Genomic DNA, 27,895 nt, shown 5'->3' with positions numbered 1-27,895 from the left:
GTCCCTTTCAAAATGCTTTAAAATCACCCTCTTATTTTTACCCAATTTGCTTCAAACTTTTTGTGTTTAATGTAAACACACGGCAGATGTAGACCTGTGAAAGGATTTTTGATATCTTTAATAATGTTGCCATGGCAACGCTTCAAACTTTAATTTTTTTTTTGATGCTTTTGAGACTCTTAACATACTTGAAATTGCATGAAACTCGACAGACACATCACATTTATAAGCCCGTACACATGTGCAAAGTTTCAGAAACGGGCGTGGTGAGGGGCTCAGTAGCGCCACCTTTAGTCATAAGTGGGGGGGTTAGTTTTATCAACAGCAACAAAACTTGGTATGTGTATTGTTCTCATCAAGACGGACAACTTTCTAATTTACATTAACCATCTCCGACCAACAGGAAGAGAGATATTTTGGTTTGAATGTGGATTTTCTGAAGAATTTTCTCTCCCTCTCTCTGTGTCTATGTGTGTGTGAGGGGAGGGGGGGATTTGACTATTGCTTTTATATTGTTAATCAAGGTTTCAGGGGCTTTTGGGGTCCTTAACGTGCTCAAAAACTCTTGAAACTTTGCACACAAGTCAGAACCCCCTGGCATCAGGGCCGGGCTGAAGCTGGTACCCGGGCGTGGCAGGGGGGCTCAACAGCGCCCCCTTGAACTGGGTCTGAAAACTTGGTCCATAGATCAAACACGCTTGCATGAATTAATATGAAACTCGGTACACATATAGATCTCATCGGGCCGAACAACTTTCCCCCGGTCAAGTTTTACGCCAGCCCAACAGGAAGTCGGCTATTATGGGTTGTTTGGAAAACGCTTGCTGTGGAATGCGAAGTACTCCTCCTAGAGAATTCATCCAATCCCCACCAAACTCGGTGTGCATGAAGTCAAGACATTGAGGATTCTAAATTGCGGACGGATTTTTGATATCTCGAACGGTTTGGCCGTGGCGAGGAAACGAAATTATGGCGAGAAAAGAGAAACACGAAGTGGTATAACTTCTGCATACATTAACTGATCTTCATGAAACTTCACCAGTGTGTTCGTGGTAAGAGGCCGATCAGATGGATGTAACTATTGTGAGCCAAAGTTATAGCGCCACCAACTGGCAGCAGGAAGTGTGTCACTTTCAACATGCTTTTGACAAAAGTGGGGGGGTTAGTTTTAACTACAGTAAAAAAAAATAGTACGTATATTGTTCTCATCAAGCCGGACAACTTTCTAATTTACATTCATTAGCTCCAGCCATCAGGAAGTCAGATATTTTGGTCTGAATGTGGATTTTTTTTGCAAAATCAGCCTCTGAATTTTTAGCCACTCCTCTTAAACTATTTATTTTATTCCCACCAAACTTTTTCAACATGATGAAAATACATTAAATATGCTAAATTGTGAATGGATAATAAATATCTCAAACAGTTTTGCTATAGTGAGGGACTAAAGTAATGTACAAAAAGGAAACTAAAAGCCTCATCTTCTAAAAATGTAATTAAAAAACATTTATTTCTATATAAAAGTATACAAATATCACAACTAAACCCATTTTATTCTTTTTTTTTTTCAATTTAATAATTATTTATAAGTTTAAAAATAGTAATTGTACTATTTAGTCCCATAAAAGTCAAGTCATACATAGGGCTATACTGCCCTCTTGTGTTCAAAATCAGGTAGGCCTATTGTATCTACATAAAAATATACTAGGTTTGTGACGGTGAGAATATTTTACCACTGGTTAATCTATGTGTGACACCGCTGGGGGCTTTTGAATCGCCAACTTAAAAACGAAAGTAAAATATGCTCGTCCGCACTGACATTGATAGTGGTTGAGCGAGCGTTTCAAATGAATTCCTATGGAAGTAGGAATTAACTGAAAAACGTTCACTCTGTTCTGCTCGTTCCTCACCGTGGATGCGCACTGTTATGAATGCCCGTGCAGCCATGAGCATTTTAGTTTAATTTTACAATTAGCGCCTTTCGGGGGGTGGATTGCTTGAAATTATTTTACAAAAGCACAATGTTGTGTTTTATTGCGACTGTACACACATATAAGTTAACACTTTGCAGTTTGAATGTCGTCCTGTATAATGACGGAGTATGTTTTTATGTGTCCACTCTTCAATCGCGCCCACGCCACACACACACACACACACACACACACACACACACACGGTTTACTATCTTTGTGGGGACTCTCCATAGACTTAATGGTTTTTATACTGTACAAACTGTATATTCTATCTCCTCACACTAACCCTACCCCTAAACCTACCTATCTCAGAAAACTTTCTGCATTTTTACATTTCCAAAAAAACTCATTTTGTATGATTTATAAGCTTGTTTACCCATGGGGACCTCTATTTAGGTCCCCACTGTGACACGAGTCCCCATGAGTCTGTGTGCATTCAGGTTGAAGTCCCCACCGGGATAGAAAAACATGAACACACATACACACACACACACACACACACACACACACACACACACACACACACACACACACACACACACAAACACACATTCCAGCATTGCAATCTTGACATCGCAGCCTGTTCATTATAGCCTTAATAAAATATAATAATAAAATAGTTAACCTAACATATAAAAATTACACTGCTCTAAATAGTCAGTAGTACAATTCGTACATTCACAGTAAGCACTGCACCACTGTGATGTTTCAAGCACATTTTTGCGCGTGTGAAGAGGATGATTTTTTCCGTCGATATTGGAACACGAGTGAAGAACAAAGCCTATAATAAAGAATAGTTTAGCATCCAAATACATCGCAAATGCTGAAACATTTTGATTCTAATGAGAGGGTTACGTGAGCCCAACAGTGCTTACTTTCGTTTTTATTTTTACATTAAATTTAAAAGATTTGTTGTGGAATATTTTGAGTGTATCATAAAATCAGAATAAGGTAATAAGGTTTCTGTCTTTTATATATATATATATATAATATATATATATAAATATAGCTGCGAGCAGCGATGAAGGGCCAAAGCCGGTGGCACCGCCACCCCGGTGCCTTTAGGTAACTAAAGGCAACAGGGGTGCGGTGCCACCGGCTTGGGCCCGTAATCGCTGCTCGCAGCTATATTTATTATTATTATTATTATTTTTCTGTCAACCTTTCGGGCACTTTTGGGGCCTTTAACATGCTCGAAAACTCTTGAAATTTTGCACACAGGTCAGAACCTGCGGCCATCAGGGCCGGGCTGAAGCTGATATCCGGGCGTGGCAGGGGGGCTCAACAGCGCCCCCTTGAACGGGGTCCAAAAACTTGGTCCATAAATCAGACACGCTTGCATGTAATAATATGAAACTCAATACACATATAGATCTCATCGGGCCAAACAACTTTCGTACTTTTACTTTTTACGCCAGCCCAACAGGAAGTCGGCTATTATGGGTTGTTTGGAAACGCATGCTGTGGAATTTAATGTACTCCTCCTAGGGAATTCATCCATTCGCCTCCAAACTCAGTCAGCATGAAGTCAAGACATTGAAGATGCTAAATTGCGGACGGATTTTTGATATCTCGAACGGTTTGGCCGTGGCGAGGACACGAATTTATGGCGAATAATGGAAACAGGAAGTGTGTTATAACTTCTGCATACATTAACTGATCTTGATTAAACTTCAGCAGTGTGTTCGTTGTAAGAGGCCGATCACATGGATGTGACTATTGTGAGTCAAAGTTATAGCGCCACCAACTGGCAGCAGGAAGTGTGTCCCTTTCAAAATGCTTTGAAATCACCCTCTTATTTTTACCCGATTTGCTTCAAACTTTATGTGTATAATGTAAACACATGGCAGATGTAGACCTGTGAAAGGATTTTTGATATCTTTAATACTGTTGCCATGGCAACGCTTTAAACTTTAATATTCTTTTTTGATGCTTTTGAGACTCTTAACATACTTGAAATTGGATGAAACTCGACAGACACATCACACTTATTAGCCCGTAGACTTGTGCAAAGTTTCAGAAACGGGCGTTGTGAGGGGCTCAGTAGCGCCACCTTTAGTCATAAGTGGGGGGGTTAGTTTTATCAACAGCAACAAAACTTGGTATGTGTATTGTTCTCATCAAGACGGACAACTTTCTAATTTACATTAACGATCTCCGACAAACAGGAAGAGAGATATTCTGGTTTGAATGTGGATTTTCTGAAGAATTTTCACTCCCTCTCTTTGTGTCTCTGTGTGTGTGAGGGGAGGGGGGGATTTGACTATTGCTTTTATATTGTTAATCAAGGTTTCAGGGACTTTTGGGGTCCTTAACGTGCTCAAAAACTCTTGAAACTTTGCACACAAGTCAGAACCCCCTGCCATCAGGGACAGGCTGAAGCTGGTACCCGGGCGTGGCAGGGGGGCTCAACAGCGCCCCCTTGAATGGTGTCCCAAAACTTGGTCCATAGATCAAACACGCTTGCATGAATTAATATGAAACTTGGTACACATATAGATCTCATCGGGCCGAACAACTTTCCCCCGGTCAAGTTTTACGCCAGCCCAACAGGAAGTCGGCTATTATGGGTTGTTTGGAAAACGCTTGCTGTGGAATGCGAAGTACTCCTCCTAGAGAATTCATCCAATCCCCACCAAACTCGGTGTGCATGAAGTCAAGACATTGAGGATTCTAAATTGCGGACGGATTTTTGATATCTCGAACGGTTTGGCCGTGGCGAGGAAACGAAATTATGGCGAGAAAAGAGAAACACGAAGTGGTATAACTTCTGCATACATTAACTGATCTTCATGAAACTTCACCAGTGTGTTCGTGGTAAGAGGCCGATCAGATGGATGTAACTATTGTGAGCCAAAGTTATAGCGCCACCAACTGGCAGCAGGAAGTGTGTCACTTTCAACATGCTTTTGACAAAAGTGGGGGGGTTAGTTTTAACTACAGTAAAAAAAAATAGTACGTATATTGTTCTCATCAAGCCGGACAACTTTCTAATTTACATTCATTAGCTCCAGCCATCAGGAAGTCAGATATTTTGGTCTGAATGTGGATTTTTTTTGCAAAATCAGCCTCTGAATTTTTAGCCACTCCTCTTAAACTATTTATTTTATTCCCACCAAACTTTTTCAACATGATGAAAATACATTAAATATGCTAAATTGTGAATGGATAATAAATATCTCAAACAGTTTTGCTATAGTGAGGGACTAAAGTAATGTACAAAAAGGAAACTAAAAGCCTCATCTTCTAAAAATGTAATTAAAAAACATTTATTTCTATATAAAAGTATACAAATATCACAACTAAACCCATTTTATTCTTTTTTTTTTTCAATTTAATAATTATTTATAAGTTTAAAAATAGTAATTGTACTATTTAGTCCCATAAAAGTCAAGTCATACATAGGGCTATACTGCCCTCTTGTGTTCAAAATCAGGTAGGCCTATTGTATCTACATAAAAATATACTAGGTTTGTGACGGTGAGAATATTTTACCACTGGTTAATCTATGTGTGACACCGCTGGGGGCTTTTGAATCGCCAACTTAAAAACGAAAGTAAAATATGCTCGTCCGCACTGACATTGATAGTGGTTGAGCGAGCGTTTCAAATGAATTCCTATGGAAGTAGGAATTAACTGAAAAACGTTCACTCTGTTCTGCTCGTTCCTCGCCGTGGATGCGCACTGTTATGAATGCCCGTGCAGCCATGAGCATTTTAGTTTAATTTTACAATTAGCGCCTTTCGGGGGGTGGATTGCTTGAAATTATTTTACAAAAGCACAATGTTGTGTTTTATTGCGACTGTACACACATATAAGTTAACACTTTGCAGTTTGAATGTCGTCCTGTATAATGACGGAGTATGTTTTTATGTGTCCACTCTTCAATCGCGCCCACGCCACACACACACACACACACACACACACACACACACACACACGGTTTACTATCTTTGTGGGGACTCTCCATAGACTTAATGGTTTTTATACTGTACAAACTGTATATTCTATCTCCTCACACTAACCCTACCCCTAAACCTACCTATCCCAGAAAACTTTCTGCATTTTTACATTTCCAAAAAAACTCATTTTGTATGATTTATAAGCTTGTTTACCCATGGGGACCTCTATTTAGGTCCCCACTGTGACACGAGTCCCCATGAGTCTGTGTGCATTCAGGTTGAAGTCCCCACCGGGATAGAAAAACATGAACACACATACACACACACACACACACACACACACACACACACACACACACACACACACACACACACACACACACACACACACACAAACACACATTCCAGCATTGCAATCTTGACATCGCAGCCTGTTCATTATAGCCTTAATAAAATATAATAATAAAATAGTTAACCTAACATATAAAAATTACACTGCTCTAAATAGTCAGTAGTACAATTCGTACATTCACAGTAAGCACTGCACCACTGTGATGTTTCAAGCACATTTTTGCGCGTGTGAAGAGGATGATTTTTTCCGTCGATATTGGAACACGAGTGAAGAACAAAGCCTATAATAAAGAATAGTTTAGCATCCAAATACATCGCAAATGCTGAAACATTTTGATTCTAATGAGAGGGTTACGTGAGCCCAACAGTGCTTACTTTCGTTTTTATTTTTACATTAAATTTAAAAGATTTGTTGTGGAATATTTTGAGTGTATCATAAAATCAGAATAAGGTAATAAGGTTTCTGTCTTTTATATATATATATATATATAATATATATATATAAATATAGCTGCGAGCAGCGATGAAGGGCCAAAGCCGGTGGCACCGCCACCCCGGTGCCTTTAGGTAACTAAAGGCAACAGGGGTGCGGTGCCACCGGCTTGGGCCCGTAATCGCTGCTCGCAGCTATATTTATTATTATTATTCTTATTTTTCTGTCAACCTTTCGGGCACTTTTGGGGCCTTTAACATGCTCGAAAACTCTTGAAATTTTGCACACAGGTCAGAACCTGCGGCCATCAGGGCCGGGCTGAAGCTGATATCCGGGCGTGGCAGGGGGGCTCAACAGCGCCCCCTTGAACGGGGTCCAAAAACTTGGTCCATAAATCAGACACGCTTGCATGTAATAATATGAAACTCAATACACATATAGATCTCATCGGGCCAAACAACTTTCGTACTTTTACTTTTTACGCCAGCCCAACAGGAAGTCGGCTATTATGGGTTGTTTGGAAACGCATGCTGTGGAATTTAATGTACTCCTCCTAGGGAATTCATCCATTCGCCTCCAAACTCAGTCAGCATGAAGTCAAGACATTGAAGATGCTAAATTGCGGACGGATTTTTGATATCTCGAACGGTTTGGCCGTGGCGAGGACACGAATTTATGGCGAATAATGGAAACAGGAAGTGTGTTATAACTTCTGCATACATTAACTGATCTTGATTAAACTTCAGCAGTGTGTTCGTTGTAAGAGGCCGATCACATGGATGTGACTATTGTGAGTCAAAGTTATAGCGCCACCAACTGGCAGCAGGAAGTGTGTCCCTTTCAAAATGCTTTGAAATCACCCTCTTATTTTTACCCGATTTGCTTCAAACTTTATGTGTATAATGTAAACACATGGCAGATGTAGACCTGTGAAAGGATTTTTGATATCTTTAATACTGTTGCCATGGCAACGCTTTAAACTTTAATATTCTTTTTTGATGCTTTTGAGACTCTTAACATACTTGAAATTGGATGAAACTCGACAGACACATCACACTTATTAGCCCGTAGACTTGTGCAAAGTTTCAGAAACGGGCGTTGTGAGGGGCTCAGTAGCGCCACCTTTAGTCATAAGTGGGGGGGTTAGTTTTATCAACAGCAACAAAACTTGGTATGTGTATTGTTCTCATCAAGACGGACAACTTTCTAATTTACATTAACGATCTCCGACAAACAGGAAGAGAGATATTCTGGTTTGAATGTGGATTTTCTGAAGAATTTTCACTCCCTCTCTTTGTGTCTCTGTGTGTGTGAGGGGAGGGGGGGATTTGACTATTGCTTTTATATTGTTAATCAAGGTTTCAGGGACTTTTGGGGTCCTTAACGTGCTCAAAAACTCTTGAAACTTTGCACACAAGTCAGAAACCCCTGCCATCAGGGACAGGCTGAAGCTGGTACCCGGGCGTGGCAGGGGGGCTCAACAGCGCCCCCTTGAATGGTGTCCCAAAACTTGGTCCATAGATCAAACATGCTTGCATGAATTAATATGAAACTTGGTACACATATAGATCTCATCGGGCCGAACAACTTTCCCCCGGTCAAGTTTTACGCCAGCCCAACAGGAAGTCGGCTATTATGGGTTGTTTGGAAAACGCTTGCTGTGGAATGCGAAGTACTCCTCCTAGAGAATTCATCCAATCCCCACCAAACTCGGTGTGCATGAAGTCAAGACATTGAGGATTCTAAATTGCGGACGGATTTTTGATATCTCGAACGGTTTGGCCGTGGCGAGGAAACGAATTTATGGCGAGAAAAGAGAAACAAGAAGTGGAATAACTTATGCATACATTAACTGATCTTGATGAAACTTCAGCAGTGTGTTCGTGGTAAGAGGCAGATCAGATGGATGTAACTATTGTGAGTCAAAGTTACAGCGCCACCAACTGGCAGCAGGAAGTGTGTCACTTTCAACATGCTTTTGACAAAAGTGGGCGGGTTAGTTTTAACTACAGTAAAAAAAAAAAGTTTGTATATTGTACTCATCAAGCCGGACAACTTTCTAATTTACATTCATTAATTCCGGCCATCTGGAAGTCAGATATTTTGGTCTGAATGTGGATTTTTTGGATATTTCAGACTCTGAGTTTTTAGTTACTCCTCCTTATACATAGGGCTATACTGCCCTCTTGTGTTCAAAATCAGGTAGGCCTATTGTATCTATATAAAAATATACTAGGTAATATGTGACTTTGAGAATATTTTACCACCGGTTAATCGACGTGTGACACCAGTGGCGGCTTTTGAATCACCAACTTAAAAATGAAAGTAAAATATGTTCGTCCGCACTGACATTGATAGTGGTTGAGCAAGCATTTCAAATGAATTCCTATGGAAGTAGGAATTAACTGAAAAACATTCCTCGCTCGTTCCTCGCCGTGGACGCGCACCGTTATGAATGCCCGTGCAGCCGTGAGCATTTTAGTTTAATTTTAAAATTACCGCCTTTCGGGGGGTGGATTGCTTGAAATTATTTTACAAAAGCACAATGTTGTGTTTTATTGCGACTGTACACAAATATAAGTTAACACTTTGCAGTTTGAATGTCGTCCTGTATAATGACGGAGTATGTTTTTATGTGTCCACTGTTCAAACGCGCCCACGCCACACACACACACACACACACACACACACACACACACACACACACACACACACACACACACGGTTTACTATCTTTGTGGGGACTCTCCATAGCCTTAATTTTTTTTATACTGTATAAACTGTATATGCTATCTCCTCACACTAACCCTACCCCTAAACCTACCTATCACAGAAAACTTTCTGCATTTTTACATTTCCAAAAAAACTCATTCTGTATGATTTATAAGCTTGTTTACCCATGGGGACCTCTATTTAGGTCCCCACTGTGACACGAGTCAACATGAGTCTGTATGCATTCAGGTTGAAGTCCCCACCGGGATAGAAAAACATGAACACACACACACACACACACACACACACACATTCCAGCATTGTAATCTTGACTTCGCAGCCTGTTCATTATGGCCTTCATAAAATATAATAATAAAATAGTCAACCTAACATATAACAATTACACTGCTCTAAATAGTCAGTAGTACAATTCATACATTCACAGTAAGCACCGCTCCACTGTGGTGTTTCCAAGCACATTTTTAAGCTTGTGAAGAGGATGATTTTTTCCGTCGATATTGGAACACGAGTGAAGAACAAAGCCTATAATAAAGAATAGTTTAGCATCCAAATACATCGCAAATGTTGAAACATTTTGATTCTAATGAGTGGGTTACGTGAGCCCAACACTGCTTTCTTTCATTTTTATTTTTACATTAAATTTAAAGGATTTGTTGTGGAATATTTTGAGTGTATCATAAAATCAGAATAAGGTAAGTCAAGCAATATTTTTGGTCTTTAATATATATATATATATATATATATATATATATATATATATATATAAATATAGCTGCGAGCAGCGATGAAGGGCCAAAGCCGGCGGTACTGCCACCCCGGTGCCTTTAGGTAACTAAAGGCACCGGGGTTGCGGTGCCACCGGCTTGGGCCCGTAATCGCTGCTCGCAGCTATATTTATTATTATTTTATTTTTTTTAATTTTTTTTTTCTACTTCTCGGGCACTTTTGGGGCCCTTAACATGCTCAAAAACTCTTGAAATTTTGCACACACGTCAGAACCCGCGGCCATCAGGGCCGGACTGAAGCTGGTACCCGGGCGTGGCAAGGGGGCTCGACAGCGCCCCCTGCAATGGTGTCTGAAAACTTGGTCCATAAATCAAACACGCTTGCATGTAATAATATGAAACTCAGTACACATATAGATCTCATCGGGCCGAACAACTTTCGTGCTCTAAGTTTTACACCAGCCCAACAGGAAGTCGGATATTATACGTTGTTTGGAAAACGCATATAATGGAATGTGAAATACTCCTCCTAGGGAATTCATCCGATCACCACCAAACTCGGTGTGAATGAAGTCAAGACATTGAGGATGCTAAATTGCGAACGGATTTTTGATATCTCGAACGGTTTGGCCGTGGCGAGGAAACGAATTTATGGCGAATAATGGGACACAGGACGTGTGTTATAACTTCTGCATACATTAACTGATCTTGATGAAACTTCAGCAGTGTGTTCGTTGTAAGAGGCCGATCACATGGATGTGACTATTGTGAGTCAAAGTTATAGCGCCACCAACTGGCAACAGAAAATGTGTCACTTTCAAAATGGTTTGAAATCACCCTCTTATTTTTACCCGATTTGCTTCAAACTTTATGTGTATAATGTAGACACACGGCAGATGTAGACCTGTGAAAGGATTATTTATATCTTAGATACTGTTGCCGTGGCAACGCATCAAACTTTAATATTATTTTCGGATGCTTTTGAGACTCTTAACATACTTGAAATTGGATGAAACTCGACAGACACATCACATTTATTATCCAGTAGACATGTGCAAAGTTTCAGAAACGGGCGTGGTGAGGGGCTCAGTAGCGCCACCTTTAGTCAAAAATGGGGGCTTAGTTTTAAGAAGAGTCACAAAAATCGTTATGTATATTGTTCTCATCAAGCCGGACAACTTTCTAATTTATAGTCATAAGCTGTGACCAACAGGAAGTGAGATATTTTGGTTTGAATGTGATTTTTTGGAGAATTCTCTCCCTCTCTCTCTCTGCCTCTGCGTCTCTGTGTGTGTGAGGGGTGGGGGGATTTGTCTTTTGAGTGAGATTTGTTTAAAATTCCTGTTTTTCAAGGTTTCAGGGGCTTTTGGGGCCTTTAACGTGCTCAAAAACTCTTGAAACTTTGCACACAGGTCAGAACCCGCGGCCATCAGGGCCGGGCTGAAGCTGGTACCCGGGCGTGGCAGGGGGGCTCAACAGCGCCCCCTGGAACGGGATCCGAACACTTGTCCATAAATCAAACACACTTGCATGTAATGATATGAAACTCGGTACACATATAGATCTCATCGGGCCGAACAACTTTCGTGCTCTAAATTTTACGCCAGCCCAACAGGAAGTCGGCAATTATGGGTTGTTTGGAGAACGCTTGCTGTGGAATTTGAAACACTTCTCCTAGAGAATTAATTAAATCGCCACCAAACTCGGTGTGCATGAAGTCAAGACATTGAGGATGCTAAATTGCGGACGGATTTTTGATATCTCAAACGGTTTGGCCGTGGCGAGGACACGAATTTATGGCGAGAAAAGAGAAACACGAAGTGTTATAACTTCTGCACACATTAACTGATCTTGATGAAACTTCAGCAGTGTGTTCGTGGTAAGAGGCCGATCAGATGGATGTGACTATTGTGGGTCAAAGTTATAGCGCCACCAACTGGCAGCAGGAAGTGTGTCACTTTCAAAATGTTTTTGACAAAAGTGGGGGGGTTAGTTTTACCCACAATTACAAAAATCAGTACGTATATTGGTCTCATCGAGCCGGACAACTTTCTAATTTACAGGCATTAGCTGCAACCAACAGGAAGTCAGATATTTTGGTCTGAATATGGATTTTTTGTTAAATCAGCCTCTGAGTTTTTAGTTACTCCTCCTAAAAGGTTTATTTTATTCCCACCAAACTTTTTCAACATGATAAAAATATATTAATGATGCTAAATTGTAAACGGATATTGAATATCTCAAACGGTTTTGCTATGGCGAGGGATTAAATTAATGTCAAAAAGGAAGCAGGAAACATCTCATAACTTCTAAAAATGTAATTATACACCATTTATTTTTATATAAAAATATACAAATATTAGAACTAAACCTATTTTATTCTGTTTTTGCAATATAAGAAGTATGAAAAAGTTAAAAACAGGCTATTTAGTGCTATTTGGTTCAACAAAAAAGCAAACATAGGGCTATACTGCCCTCTTGTGTCCAAAAGGATATCCAAATAGTATATAAAACGTTTTACTAGGTAGGCCTATTGTATTTAAATATAAATTTATTAGGTATATGACTGTGAGGATATTTTTCCATCGGTTAATCGACGTGTGACATGAGCAGGTGCTTTTAAATCGCTAACTATAGTATACTATATACTAGTAAAATACAGACGTCCGCACAGACATTGATAATGGTGCGGAGTAGAGCAAGCATTTTCAATGTATTCCTATGGATGTAGGAATTAACTAAAACAGTTTATTTATGTTTTTGTGCCCACTGTTCAACCGCAACCGCGTCACACACACACACACACACATTCCAGAATTGCAATCTTGACATCGCAGCCTGTTCATTATAGCCCTAATACAATATAATAATAAAAATAGTCAACCTAACATAAACAAATTACACTGCTCTGTTTAAATAGTCAGTAGTACAATTTGTACCATTCACAGAAAGCAGAGCTCCACTGTGATGTTTCCAAGCACATTTTTGCGCGTGTGAAGAGGATGAATTTTTCAATCGATATTGGAACACGAGTGAAGTACAAAGCCTATAATAAAGAATAGTTTAGCATCCAAATACATCGCAAATATTGAAACATTTTGATTCTAATGAGAGGGTTACGTGAGACCAACACTGCTTACTTTCGTTTTTATTTTTACATTAAATTTAAAGGATTTGTTGTGGAATATTTTGAGTGTATCATAAAATCAGAATAAGGTAAGACAAGTAATATTTTCTGTCTTATATATATTTATATACGTGTATATATATATATATATATATATATATATATGTATATGTATATGTATATATATATGTGTGTGTGTGTATATATATATATATATATATATATATATATATATATATATATATATATAAATATAGCTGCGAGCAGCGATGGAGGGCCAAAGCCGGCGGCACCGCCATCCCCGGTGCCTTTAGGTAACTAAAGGCTCCGGGGTTGCGGTGCCACTGGCTTGGGCCCGTAATCGCTGCTCGCAGCTATATTTATTATTATTATTATTATTATTATTATTTTTCTGTCAACCTTTCGGGCACTTTTGAGACCCTTAACATGCTCGAAAACTCTTGAAACTTTGCACACGGGTCAGAACCCGCGGCCATCAGGGCCGGGCTGAAGCTGGTACCCGGGCGTGGCAGGGGGGCTCGACAGCGCCCCCTTGAACGGGGTCCGAAAACTTGGTCCATAAATCAGACACGCTTGCATGTAATAATATGAAACTCGGTACACATATAGATCTCATCGGGCCGAACAACTTTCGCACTTTTACTTTTTACGCCAGCCCAACAGGAAGTTGGCTATTATGGATTGTTTTGAAACGCATGCTGTGGAATTTAATGTACTCCTCCTAGAGAATTCATCCAATCGCCTCCAAACTCGGTCAGCATGAAGTCAAGACATTGAGGATGCTAAATTGCGGACGGATTTTTGATATCTCAAACGGTTTGGCTGTGGCAAGGAAACGAATTTATGGCGAATAAGGGACACAGGAAGTGTGTTATAACTTCAGCATACATTATCTGATCTTGATGAAACTTCAGCAGTGTGTTCGTTGTAAGAGGCCGAACACAAGGATGTGACTATTGTGAGTCAAAGTTATAGCGCCACCAACTGGCAGCAGGAAGTGTGTCACTTTCAAAATGCTTTGAAATCACCCTCTTATTTTTACCCGATTTGCTTCAAACTTTATGTGTATAATGTAAACACACGGCAGATGTAGACCTGTGAAAGGATTTTTGATATCTTTAATACTGTTGCCGTGGCAACGCATCAAACTTTAATATTGTTTTTTGATGCTTTTGAGACTCTTAACATACTTGAAATTGAATGAAACTCGACAGACACATCACACTTATTAGCCCGTAGACTTGTGCAAAGTTTCAGAAACGGGCGTGGTGAGGGGCTCAGTAGCGCCACCTTTAGTCATAAGTGGGGGGGTTAGTTTTATCAACAGCAACAAAACTTGGTATGTGTATTGTTCTCATCAAGACGGACAACTTTCTAATTCACATTAACGATCTCCGACCAACAGGAAAAGAGATATTTTGGTTTGAATGTGGATTTTCTGAAGAATTTTCTCTCCCTCTCTCTGTGTCTCTGTGTGTGTGAGGGGAGGGGGGGATTTGACTATTGCTTTTATATTGTTAATCAAGGTTTCAGGGGCTTTTGGGGTCCTTAACGTGCTCAAAAACTCTTGAAACTTTACACACAGGTCAGAACCCACGGCCATCAGTGCCGGGCTGAAGCTGGTACCCGGGCGTGGCAGGGGGGCTCAACAGCGCCCCCTTGAACACGGCCTGAAAACTTGGTCCATATATCAAACACACTTGCATGAATTAATATGAAACTCGGTACACATATAGATCTCATCGGGCCGAACAACTTCCGCAGTCTAAGTTATTAGCTCCGCCCAACAGGAAGTCAGCTATTATGGGTTGTTTGGAAAACGCTTGCTGTGGAATGTGAACTACTCCTCCTAGAGAATTCATCACATCCCCACCAAACTCGTTGTGCATGAAGTCAAGACATTGAGGATGCTAAATTGCGGACGGATTTTTGATATCTCGAACGGTTTGGCCGTGGCGAGGAAACGAATTTATGGCGAGAAAAGAGAAACACGAAGTGTTATAACTTCTGCATACATTAACTGATCTTGATGAAACCTCAGCAGTGTGTTCATGGTAAGAGGCCGGTCAGATGGATGTAACTATTGTGAGTCAAAGTTATAGCGCCACCAACTGGTAGCAGGAAGTGTGTCACTTTCAAAATGCTTTTGACAAAAGTGGGGGGGTTACTTTTACCCACAGTTACAAAAATCATTACGCATATTGGTCTCATCGAGCCGGACAACTTTCTAATTTACAGTCATTAGCTCCGAGCAACAGGAAGTCAGATATTTTGGTTTGAATGTGGATTTTTTGGATATGTCAGACTCTGAGTTTTTAGTTACTCCTCCTAAGTGGTTTATTTTATTCACACTAAACTTTTTCAACATGATAAAAATACATTAAAGATATATATATATATATATATATATATATATATATATATATATATATATATAGCTGCGAGCAGCGATGAAGGGCCAAAGCCGGCGGCACCGCCACCCCGGTGCCTTTAGGTAACTAAAGGCATCGGGGTTGCGGTGCCACCGGCTTGGGCCCGTAATCGCTGCTCGCAGATATATTTTATTATTATTATTTTTTGCCTTTTTGCCACTTTTGGGGCCCTTAACATACTCAAAAACTCTTGAAATTTTGCACACACGTCAGAACCCGCGGCCATCAGGGCCGGACTGAAGCTGGTACCCGGGCGTGGCAGGGGGGCTCGACAGCGCCCCCTGAAATGGTGTCCGAAAACTTGGTCCATAAATCAAACACGCTTGCATATAATAATATGAAACTCGGTACACATATATATCTCATCGGGCCGAACAACTTTCATGCTCTAAGTTTTACAAAAGCCCAACAGGAAGTCAACTATTATGGGTTGTTTGAAAAACGCATCCTCTGGAATTTGAAATACTCCTCCTAGAAAATTCGTCCAATCGCAACCAAACTCAGTGCGCATGAAGATAAGACATTGAGGATGCTAAATTGCGAACGGATTTTTGATATCTCAAACGGTTTGGCTGTGGCGAGGAAACAAATTTATGGCGAGAAAAGAGAAACAGGAAGGGTGTTATAACTTCTGCATACATTGACTGATCTTGATAAAACTTCAGCAGTGTGTTCATGGTAAAAGGCCGATCACATGGATGTGACAATTGTGAGTCAAAGTTATAGCGCCACCAACTGGCAGCAGGAAGTGTGTCACTTTCAAAATGCTTTGAAATCCCCCTCTTATATTTACCCGATTTGCTTCAAACTTTATGTGTATAATGTAGACACACGGCAGATGTAGACCTGTGAAAGGATTATTGATATCTTAGAGACTGTTGTCGTGGCAACGCATCAAACTTTAATATTATTTTCAGATGCTTTTGAGACTCTTCACATGCTTGAAAATGCATGAAACTCGACAGACACATCACATTTATTATCCAGTAGACATGTGCAAAGTTTCAGAAACGGGCGTGGTGGAATGGCTCAGTAGCGCCACCTTTAGTCAAAAATGGGGGCTTAGTTTTTCAAAGAATTACAAAACTTGGTATGTATATTGTTCTCATCAAACCGGACAACTTTCTAATTTACAGTTATTAGCTCAGACCATCAGAAAGTCAGATATTTTGGTTTGAATGTGGATTTTCTGGAGAATTTTCTCTCTCTCTCTCTGTCTCTGTGTGTGTGTGTGTGTGGAGGGGGTGGGGGGGATTTGTCTATTCCATTTAATCTTTGTTATTCAAGGTTTCAGGGGCTTTTGGGGCCCTTAACATGCTCAAAAACTCTTGAAACTTTGCACACAGGTCAGAGCCCATGGTCATCAGGGCCGGGCTGAAGCTGGTACCCGGGCGTGGCAGGGGGGCTCAACAGCACCCCCTTGAACACGGTCTGAAAACTTGGTCCATATATCAAAAACTCTTGCATGAATTAATATGAAACTCGGTACACATATAGATCTCATCGGGCCGAACAACTTCCGCACTCTAAATTATAAGCTCCGCCCAACAGGAAGTCGGCTATTATGGGTTGTTTGAAAAACGCATGCTGTGGAATTTAATGTACTCATCCTAGAGAATTCATCCAATCGCCTCCAAACTCGGTCAGCATGAAGTCAAGACATTGAGGATGATAAATTCCGGACGGATTTTTGATATCTCAAACGGTTTGGTCGTGGCGAGGAAACAATGGCGAGAAAAGATAAAAACGAAGTGTTATAACTTCTGCATACATTAACTGATCTTGATGAAACTTCAGTAGTGTGTTCGTGGTAAGAGATTGATCACATGTATGTAACTATTGTGAGTCAAAGTTATAGCGCCACCAACTGGCAGCAGGAAGTGTGTCACTTTCTAAATGCTTTTGACAAAAGTGAGGGGGTTAATTTTATGTACAGTCACAAAAATCAGTACACGTATTGGTCTCATCGAGCCGGACAATTTTCTAATTTACAGTCATTAGCTCTGACCAACAGGAAGTCAGATATTTTGGTTTGAATGTGGATTTATTTGCAAAATCGGCTTCTGAATTTTATATACAGTACAGGCCAAAAGTTTGGACACATTACTATTTTTAATGTTTTTGAAAGAAGTTTCTTCTGCTCATCAAGCCTGCATTTATTTGATCAAAAATACAGAAAAAAAATGTAATATTGTGATATATTATTACAATTTAAAATAATTGGTTTTCAATTTATTATACTTTAAATTATCATTTATTTCGGTGATGCAAAGCTAAATTTTCAGGATCATTACTCCAGTCTATCAAATGATCCTTTAGAAATCATTCTAATATGATGATTCATTATCAAAGTTGGAAACAGTTCTGCTGCTTAATATTTTTTCATAACCTGTGATACTTTTTTAGGATACTTTGATGAATAAAAAAAAGAAAAAGAAAAAAGAAAAGAAAAAAAAAAGAAGCAAATGTTTTCAAGATAGAAATCTTTTATAACAACAATATACACTACTGGTCAGTAATTTGGGGTCAGTAATTTTTTTCTTTATTTTTTTTTAAATAAATCAATAATTTTATTCAGCAAGGATGTGTTAAATTGATAAAAAGTGATAATAAAGAAGATTTTTTTTTTTTTTTTTTAATTATTATTTTGAATAAATGCAGTTCTTTTTAACCTTTTATTCATCAAATATATGAGGCAGCAGAACTGTTTCCAACACTCATAATAAATCAGAACATTAGAATGATTTCTAAAGAATCATGTGATTGACTGGATGTCACATGTGACACTGAAGACTGGAGTAATGATCCTGAAAATTCAGCTTTGCATCACCGAAATAAATGATAATTTAAAGTATAATAAATTGAAAACCAATTATTTTAAATTGTAATAATATATCACAATATTAATTTTTTTTTCTGTATTTTTGATCAAATAAATGCAGGCTTGATGAGCAGAAGAAACTTCTTTCAAAAACATTAAAAATAGTAATGTGTCCAAACTTTTGGCCTGTACTGTATATATATATTTTAAAGTGACAAGACAGAGAATATTACTTGTATAATATTATTTATATATATATATATATATATATATATATATATATATATATATATATATATATATATATATAGCTGCGAGCAGCGATGGAGGGCCCAAGCCGGTGACACCGCCACCCCGGTGCCTATAGTGTAACTAAAGGCACCAGGGTGGCGGTGCCACCGGCTTGGGCCCGCAATCGCTGCTCGCAGCTATATTTATTATTGTTGTTCAAGGGTTCGGGGGCTTTTGGGGCCCTTAACAGACTCAAAAACTCATGAAACTTTGCACACGGGTCAGAACCCGCCGGGCTGAAGCTGGTACCCGGGCGTGGCAGGGGGACTCGACAGCGCCCCCTGGAATAGCATCCAAAAACTTGGTCCATAAATCAAACACGCTTGCATGTAATAATATGAAACTCGGTAAACATATACGATTTTTTACCCACTCCTCTTGGTTTATTTCATGCCACCAAACTTTTTCAACATGATGAAAATACATTAAAGATGCTAAATTGTGAACAGATATATATATATTTTTTGTTACATATATATATACTGTATATATATATATATATATATATATATATATATATATATATATATATATATATATAAATATAGCTGCGAGCAGCGATGAAGGGCCAAAGCCGGCGGCACCGCCACCCCGGTGCCTTTGGTTGCGGTGCCACCGGCTTGGGCCCGTAATCGCTGCTCGCAGCTATATTTATATATATTTATTATTATTATACTAATACAACTAGTGGTGCAGAAATAGTTTACAGAGTCTTTGAGAACAGTGTGTATATATGTGTGAAAAGTGGTACCTACTCTCTTTCCTGATCTTGCTCTGTTGCAGTATTGTGAGTTGTGATCGTAGGATCTGTACAGAAGAGCCGTGGGCCTGTTTTTCCTGAGTGAATCTCACTAACTCCCCCTGCTGCCAAAGCCACAACTGCTGCTGCTCTTTAATGTCAGCACCAACTTCCTCCAGCTCCTTAGACAAGGTGGCTGCATGGATCTCCAGAGGACCTAGGTCTTCATGCTGCTCACACACACACATTTGACAGTGTAAATATGCAGTATCTACAGTAACTACAATATGAAATGCAATAGTCTAGATCAGGGGTGTCAAACTCAGTTCCTGGAGGGCCACAACCCTGCAGAGTTTAGCTTCAACCCTAATTAAACACACCTGATCCAGCTAATCAAGGTATTCAGGATTACTAGAAACTTCCAGGCAGGTGTTTTTGGAGCTGGTTGGAGATCAACTCTGCAGGACAGTGGCCCTCCAGGACTGGAGTTTGACACATGTGGTCTAGATGGATGCTATGGCTTATTATAATCATCAGAGAAAAGAGAGGTCCATGTCTTTTTCAAAACATCCATACATTAAAACATGAACTGAGTGTGAAATGTGTGGACTAACCCCTGTACTGGACACAATATCCTTGATCTTCTTGTTGTAGATGCTGATCGTGGACTGCTTTCGTTCAATCTCTGTGACTTGTTTAGCAATCTCTGTCTCGCGAGAAGACAGCAGCAAGTGCCGCTGGCTCATTTCTTGCTCAAGTTCAGCTTGAAATGCAACAAGAGAATCCAGATGTGTCACCACCTCTTGCCCCTCCAGCGTTACTGTGTTGATGTCATTCTCCAATTTAGTTAACTGAGCCTCCTAAGAAATCATATACAATGCACAAGTTTGAATTTTCTGAAACCTGTCAAGACATACCTGTCAAGTTTTGGATTTAAAAATAAGGGAAATCCCCCCCCCCCCCCCCCCCCCCCCCCCCCCCCCCCATATGATATGAAGAGCATTTATTTAAAGGCTTATTTGCATATTTTCTGTTCATTTATCATTGCTTGTCTTTACATTTACATTTTATTTTCATTCCACACATTCTTTTCATTTCATATTGCTTTTCTTTTACTCTGACCTCACACACTAACCTCGCGACAACTGCCACCTACAGTCCCTGTAGTAGGCTACTGCAGGTGGCAGTTATCGCGAAGCTACTGACAGACTCAGATTAGGAATTTTTTTTTTTTTTTACTTCGTCCGTGCCCGGGTTAGCCTAAATATTATTTTTTAATAACGCATGTTAAAAACCGGGAGATTTACGGGAAAATACTAATACTGGAGGACGACGGGAAAGAAGGGTAAAATACGGGACTTTCCCGGCCAAAACGGGATACTTGACAGGTATGTGTCAAGAACACATTCAGGTCATATTACACCTCAAAATCATGGTCATATATATATATATATATATATATATACAGTGCTATGCATAAGTGAATACACCCATGCTAAAGTTGACTAAAAAGAGGAATAAAAAATCATATTTTGGAAATTGAACGTAATGCCTTAATTTAAAAAATTAGGAAAAATCCAACCTTTAAGGACACCAATTTTCTTTGTGAATGAATAATGTATCGTAAATAAATAAATGTTCTTCCTTAAAATACATGGTGCATAAGTTAGTACACCCCTATGTTAAATTCCCATAGAGGCAGGCAGATTTTTATTTTTAAGTATTTTTTTTTATTTTTTTTTAGCCTAAAAGCTAGTTTGATTTGCATTGAGAGATGATCTTATGGAAAGTACCCCATGCCAATCTCTAGGTATGGTGAAGGCTATGTGATGATGTGGGGCTATTTTAATTCCAAAGGCCAAGGGAACTTTATCAGGATGCATAGTATCCTAAAAAAAATTTTTTTTAAATACTTAAAAATAAAAATCTGCCTGCCTCTATGGGAATTTAACATAGGGGTGTACTAATTTATGCACCATGTATTAAGGAAGAACATTTATTTATTTACGATACATTATTCATTCACAAAGAAAATTGGTGTCCTTAAAGGTTGGATTTTTCCTAATTTTTTAAATTAAGGCATTACGTTCAATTTCCAAAATATGATTTTTTATTCCTCTTTTTAGTCAACTTTAGCATGGGTGTATTCACTTATGCATTGCACTGTATATATATATATATATACCCTGTTTAGTTTAGTTCTTAGTCCTTTATTGTCACTGTCATGGTTGGTTTGCTTTTCTAGAAAGGAGCACTTTCTGTTTCCTGTGCTCCTGTTGCATTCTAGTGTTCCACAGTTTTTTGTTTTGGTTAATAAAGACTGCTGCTTTTAGATCCTCACCTAAAACCTCTCCTTTGCTTACAACAACCTGTGACACTTAGACTGCATTCAAAGAAACCATTTTATCAGTTCTTGCGGCATTGTTAGCGCCATTCTCAAATTGGGCAACAGGAAAGCAGCAATGTTGAAAAAGATAACATCTTTAATATACTTAGTTGTAATTACTATAATGTTTAAATAATGATGATGGATTAAATTGTAAAGTATTTATACATCATGGTAGTATTTGATGTACTGCCATTAATTTATGCTGAAAAAAAAACCTCAATATTTGTTTTACTGTAATACAGTAATACAGGGGAGGTGTGGACTGAGAAGTAAGGTACAGATACCTAACACAAATGAGATTGGGGGTGGGGGGCTATGAACATAAAGTTACAAAAACGTGTAAAAAAAAACAAAAAAATTGTAATGGTCCTAAAATAGGTTTAATTTTTTTTTTTTTTTTTTATTACAAAATATTATTTCATATTCTTTTTCTTTTAATTTTGGTGTGAAATGTGACATGTTTATTTGTGAGATTCAACGACAATAATGTTTCTTATGTTTTCATTTCATGAAAGTTAACTTTTTTGCACTGAGGTTTGGTTATATGAGAGGCACATTATATAAAGTAGTTACATATTATTATGTAAATGAAAATTTTTAAGGCCAGACAAGTAGTTTGTTGAGGGTTGATTTGTAAAGGACTACACGCCTACGCACATATACAGTATATTCAAACGCACATACCTATGGACTGAACACGTAATGCGGATGTACGTCTGTGTTTGCGCAGAGGTTGCATAGGTTTGCGCATAGATAACTGATAATCGTTTGCACCTTGGAACCTATTTCCAGTGCGTTCTCGAGCCACCAGGCACTGTTTTGTGCAGATAGGCGGCCGGAGCGTGTTGAGTGTTTTAAGTTAATAACTAATGATCTTCACAATGGAAGTGAATCAATCAATCAAAACTAACTTTAGCTGGACAATAACTTTATTCTAGAGCTGCTGTAAAGCCAAAACAATCTCTGTTACTGTAATTTCCTATTATCACTGTAAAGCTGCTTTGAAACAATTCATATCGTTAAAAAGCACTATATAAATGAAGGTGACTTGACTTGACTATTAAATGTGCAATTATGACAATAATTTAATGAGTGGTGAGATTAGCTAACAGCATCCTACCTTCTCTCTCCTGTGTCCTACAATTGTATCAGTCAGTCGGCGTGAGTACTTTGCTGCATTATTGTGAGTAAGCCGCTCTTGCATTTTGTTCATGATCTGGTCCTCCAGGTCCAAACGCACTGCAGACTCTTTCTCCATCTGCTTCCTGAGAGCCTTGAACTCGGACTGACGCACCTCGTGGTCCTGAAAGAGAAAGAAATACATAGGTCCCATATATAACCTTCAGACTGGTGCTCATTAACCATCAAGCAGTTGAACTATTTCTGTAGAATGATGTGAATGACATACCCCACTCAGTGTGCTGAGGGTCTTCTCTGTCTCCTGCAGCATTTGTGTATATGTGCTGTACTGGGCCTGTAGGACTTCCTGGTGGTTCTGGGAGTATGTGATGAGTTTACGTGAGGTGGTGGAGTCAGTCTGGGCTCGGTTCAGACGCAGAGTGAGATGCTCATTCTGCTCTTCCACCTTTGTGATGGACTTTTTATAGCCCTCAATCTCTGTGTCCAGAGAGCGCACGTGATCATTGGTCAGCCTGGAGGAGGGACGTCAATACACATCAGTACTGTTGTCTGGGTCATACACACTCAAACATCATGAGCATTATGTTCACCTCAGTTCCTCATGCATTGCAGTGTAAGCCTCATCCCTCCTCCTCATCCTTAACAGGCTGCTGTTCCATTGCTGGAGTAACTGCCTACGTTCGACAGTCACTGAGTCCAGTTCCAGCTGCGCCTATAGCACACACACACACACGGGTTCATGGGTGACATTTGCAAATGTTTATTTATGTACATATTTTTGTAAGATGTGCCTGGTAGGGTTGTGCGCAATTCAGTACTGAATTTAGAAGCATTTTAAAATTACAATTAAGTTTTTAAATCTAAAATGAATTTTGAATGGAGGAAGCAAAAAGGATACAGAATTGAGTCTAATTGAATTTAAGGAGTAAGATTAAAAGGAACTTAAACTAAGAGCAAATTTAATACACCAAAAGAGATTTGTCAAGTTTTTATGTGTCACAATGCTGTGTTGTAGAAGGTAAATGGAAATGAAGATGAAAGGCAGTCTTTAATAAATCCACACAGAAGTAAGCCACAAAAAGAGAGCAGCATATAACACATCTAGACACAGACGAGACCCAACAGCAATGAACAGAAACAGAGGAACTTAAGTACATGTGCAAAGAAGGATAATTAATGACACACACCTGAACTAAATGACAACTAATCTGAAACCATGACAACAAACTCAGCTATGGAAATGGTGCAAACTGAACACAAAGGGTGTTTTTCAAAGGGCTGCATCCTACCAAGACAGCGTCCTTCCTAGTTCAGTCTTTCTGCGGCTTGTAGGCTAGTGTTCTTCTCATCAATTAAATGCTAGAATGAGATGTTCTAGTAAGAGCGCATGGTTACGTCACACATGTTCCCGCCCCCACAGTCACAGCTATGAACATACTGTTAAATCTTAATTTTGAAAAAATACTGCATTTCTGGCTTTTTATTAATGCAATACAGTTAATGACAGCCGTCTCCCAGTGGCTTACGTTATTGTCAGTTTAGTGTTAGTGATTAATTTACAGCAAAACAAAAGATAACATCTATGCTTTAATGCCCGAAAACATTATTTTTGTCTTTCATTTCATATTAAACTCTGACCAGCTCTGTACCGACTTGTTCTCTGTCAGTTTATTTTCGTGAATTGGAATGTGTGCAAAGGATTGTGGGTGATTTAAGGCCACGGAGGATACATTTGATGCATCCTTCAAAGCAGGCCGAATCAAGGAGGCGAAACGAAGGCTGCTTTCCAGGGATCCTTCAAATTGAGATGGCCTTCAGTGACGTTTGATGACGTGGCAGCCGAGATATGCAGCCTTAAAGGGTTAGTTCACCCAAAAATTAAAATTCTGTCAGTAATTACTCACCCTCATGTTGTTCCAACTCCGTAAGACTTTTGTTCATCTTCGGAACACACATTAAGATATTTTTGATGAAATCTGAGAGCTGGCTCACTCCTTCATAGGCTTCTAGGCAATTTGATTCTGCCGGTCCAGAAAAGTTAGTAAAAACATCGTTAAAATAGTCCAAGTGACTACAGTGTCTCAACCTTAAGTTTATCAAGTGACTAGAATACTTTTTGTGTGCAAAAAAATAAATAAATAAAAATAACGACTTTATTCAAGTATTTATTTTCTTCTGTGTGGGCCACGACGCGCCTGTGTGGGCACGAGAACTGAGAAGATGACGCTCACGATCATTTGATGGGAAAGTGTGAAAAGCCAATCATTTTGTGGCATTGGTAAGGCACTTTTACGTTTTCTCGTCGGTTTCTCACAATTCGGACATCCAGGAAATGCACACTTTAGAACACTTTTAAACACGACATAGAGACCCGTCATCTTATTGCCATTGCTTATTGTCACGAGCGACAGTGAGCATTGGCGACAGAATGTAGGCGTGTCAAGCGACGCGAGACACACGACAAAAGTTCAGAAATTTAAACTTTATGTAAATTAGAAACGAATAGGAACCAATAAGAATGAAGACTGTGGAGCTCACGTCACCGTGTCGAGTGCAAGCAAGACAGGACAGAGTTCTGGGCCCGTATGTATAAAACCTCTAAGAATTGCTCTTAAGAATAGTCTTAAGCTTTGACTTAAGTGTCAAAAAATTCTTAGTAAAAAGTAGGACTTCTCTAAGAGTATGAGACTTTTATAAAGAAGCAAAAAGAAACTTTCAGTAAAGTATAAGATTGATTCTTAAGTGCTGACTGAAGTGGGACTTAAGTGTTGTTAACTAAGGACTACAATGATGTCAACCCAAAATGGCCACCCTCAAACACTGAATAAGCCAATAGTGAGACTGCAAGGGTGAGGTCACTGCAGCATGACACCAATCATTTAATGTAATTATAATAAAATAATTTAATTAAGACACTGAAACTTTAATATTTACATTTATTTTTAAATGATGCTTTGCATTGTGCAAAATTATCACAAATTAGTATTGATCCTGTGGAAAAGTGTGGCAAAGGAAAATTGTCAGATTCACCCTTTATTCAAATAGTATTAAAAATGTGAGACATATCATGCTTTTAAATCGTTCCTTTTTACATATAAATCATACATTTGTGGTCTATATAAAGCGGAACTGCAATGCTTGGGTCTGAATTCCTCATTATTATAGCTCCACAGGCCCCTTTTCTGCCCCTTTTCTGATGTGCGTCTGAGTGCAACTCGTTTTGGTGCGGTCTTTTTTAAATGCAAATGAGACACGTCATACCCCGCCCCCTCTCCAGGTTGTTGAGGTGACACTCGGTTCAACTCCACCCCGTTCGGCCATTTTTGTAGTTTGATAGCAGAGATACGATTATCTAGCGGCACAGAAACTTTTGGACATCCAAGATTTGTGTCAACACAGAAAACATTTCATCATTGGATAGTTTTTTCGTTTTATTAAAGTGTTGTTTTATGTCAGCTTAATGCCTGGAACGCTTTTCAGAAAAGATAAGGCAACTTATTTAGCACAATTCACACGGTAATTCAGGAAAAAAATATCTCAGAATGCTCCACATGAAACTTTGGTCTTCCGTGTCGATTTATTTTGATTAATATGTGCGAGGGAGAGAGAGCAAGACAGCGCCTAGTTTGGAGACGGTGAAGTCTTGTTTACACTTTCGCCTGGCTCGGAAAAGAGAGAGAGAGAGCGCGCGCGCGCAACCGGGTCTCTCTCTCTGCTCGTTCTTTCAGATAAACATGCGCCCTGTCACAAGCGCTGCAGTTCATCTACATTACTCACCGATCAAATAAGACTTTGGCGGGACAAAAAAATCGCTTTGGCGGGCGCTAAAACAAGTTCAATGCAGGAAAAACCCTGTTGTTGCTGAAGTAACTAGTTATCCTTGAAGTGCTTCGCGTTCGCGCACACAAAAATGACTTTATGGGTACATTTCCGTTAAAAATAAAACTCAACCAGGCACTTCGAAGAGGTTCTGATGCTGGGAGACGGTGTAATGAAGCGTGTGGGTTACTACATCCAACAACCGAACATTTTGACTTACCCTCACGTAAGTTCTGCATCTTTGAGCTTGGACTACAAAATCGTAGCGAGAAATAAAAATGGCGGATTGCTCGAAGTGTTGAGCCGGTAGTCGATGTCCTTATTTGGCAGTTCCGCTGCAAATACTGTGACGTAATTGTTCACAAAACGTCATAGAGAATAGAAAAATCGGAACAGGTTGAAAAATAAGGCCAAAACAGAATATAAAGATATCAACGAATCACCTGAAGAGACTAATTTCAAATTTTCTATACTTCTAAACACTAAAAATATACAACAAAATGCATTTAAGGGCTAAAAAAGTGGATTTAGCATGATATGTCCCCTTTAAAGATTTTGCAAGATATTGTGTAGTTGTGCCTGGAGTCAATTCTTTATTTGTGTTAACAGAATGAAACATTCCAAATTGTACAAACATATTTTTTAGCCAGGCTGTCATACAAAGAAATTATGAACACATGAAAAAACAAGAGAGGACAATGAAATATGAATAAATTACTATGTTGCAGACAATGTATGATTTTTTTTCTCCTGTGAGCTTTTTAGTTTTTCTAAAACCTGTAGCTGTAGTTTGCCCTTTTTTGTCACTTAATATTCAACAATATTGTTGATCTGCCTGCACTGACACCATTATATGAGAACTGAACCAACCTGTAGCTGTAGTTTGCCCTTTTTTGTCACTTAATATTCAACAATATTGTTGATCTGCCTGCATTGACAGCATTATATGAGAACTGAACTGAGCTGGACGATGACATCATTTATCTATACAGCCGCTCTGGA

General features: G+C 39.2%; 1 protein-coding gene across 2 annotated transcripts in view; it reads right to left on the bottom strand.

Moving 5' to 3' along the window:
* The window catches only part of ccdc40 (coiled-coil domain 40 molecular ruler complex subunit), a 114,036-nt gene that overhangs the window by 73,320 nt on the left and 12,821 nt on the right, over positions 1 to 27,895 (bottom strand). For both annotated transcript variants that reach the window (XM_079882556.1, XM_079882557.1), the window contains exons 10-14: positions 23,665 to 23,786; positions 23,343 to 23,586; positions 23,055 to 23,237; positions 20,160 to 20,405; positions 19,562 to 19,775 (exon numbers count right to left, since the gene is read on the bottom strand). In XM_079882556.1, the coding sequence (XP_079738682.1) occupies positions 19,562 to 19,775; positions 20,160 to 20,405; positions 23,055 to 23,237; positions 23,343 to 23,586; positions 23,665 to 23,786 (1,009 nt within the window). The remainder of the gene's footprint in view (positions 1 to 19,561; positions 19,776 to 20,159; positions 20,406 to 23,054; positions 23,238 to 23,342; positions 23,587 to 23,664; positions 23,787 to 27,895) is intronic.

This window comes from Squalius cephalus (genome assembly GCF_949319135.1).
Source record: "Squalius cephalus genome assembly, chromosome: 10".
Lineage (NCBI taxonomy): Eukaryota > Metazoa > Chordata > Actinopteri > Cypriniformes > Leuciscidae > Squalius > Squalius cephalus.
This window is presented reverse-complemented; position numbering and strand designations above follow the sequence as displayed.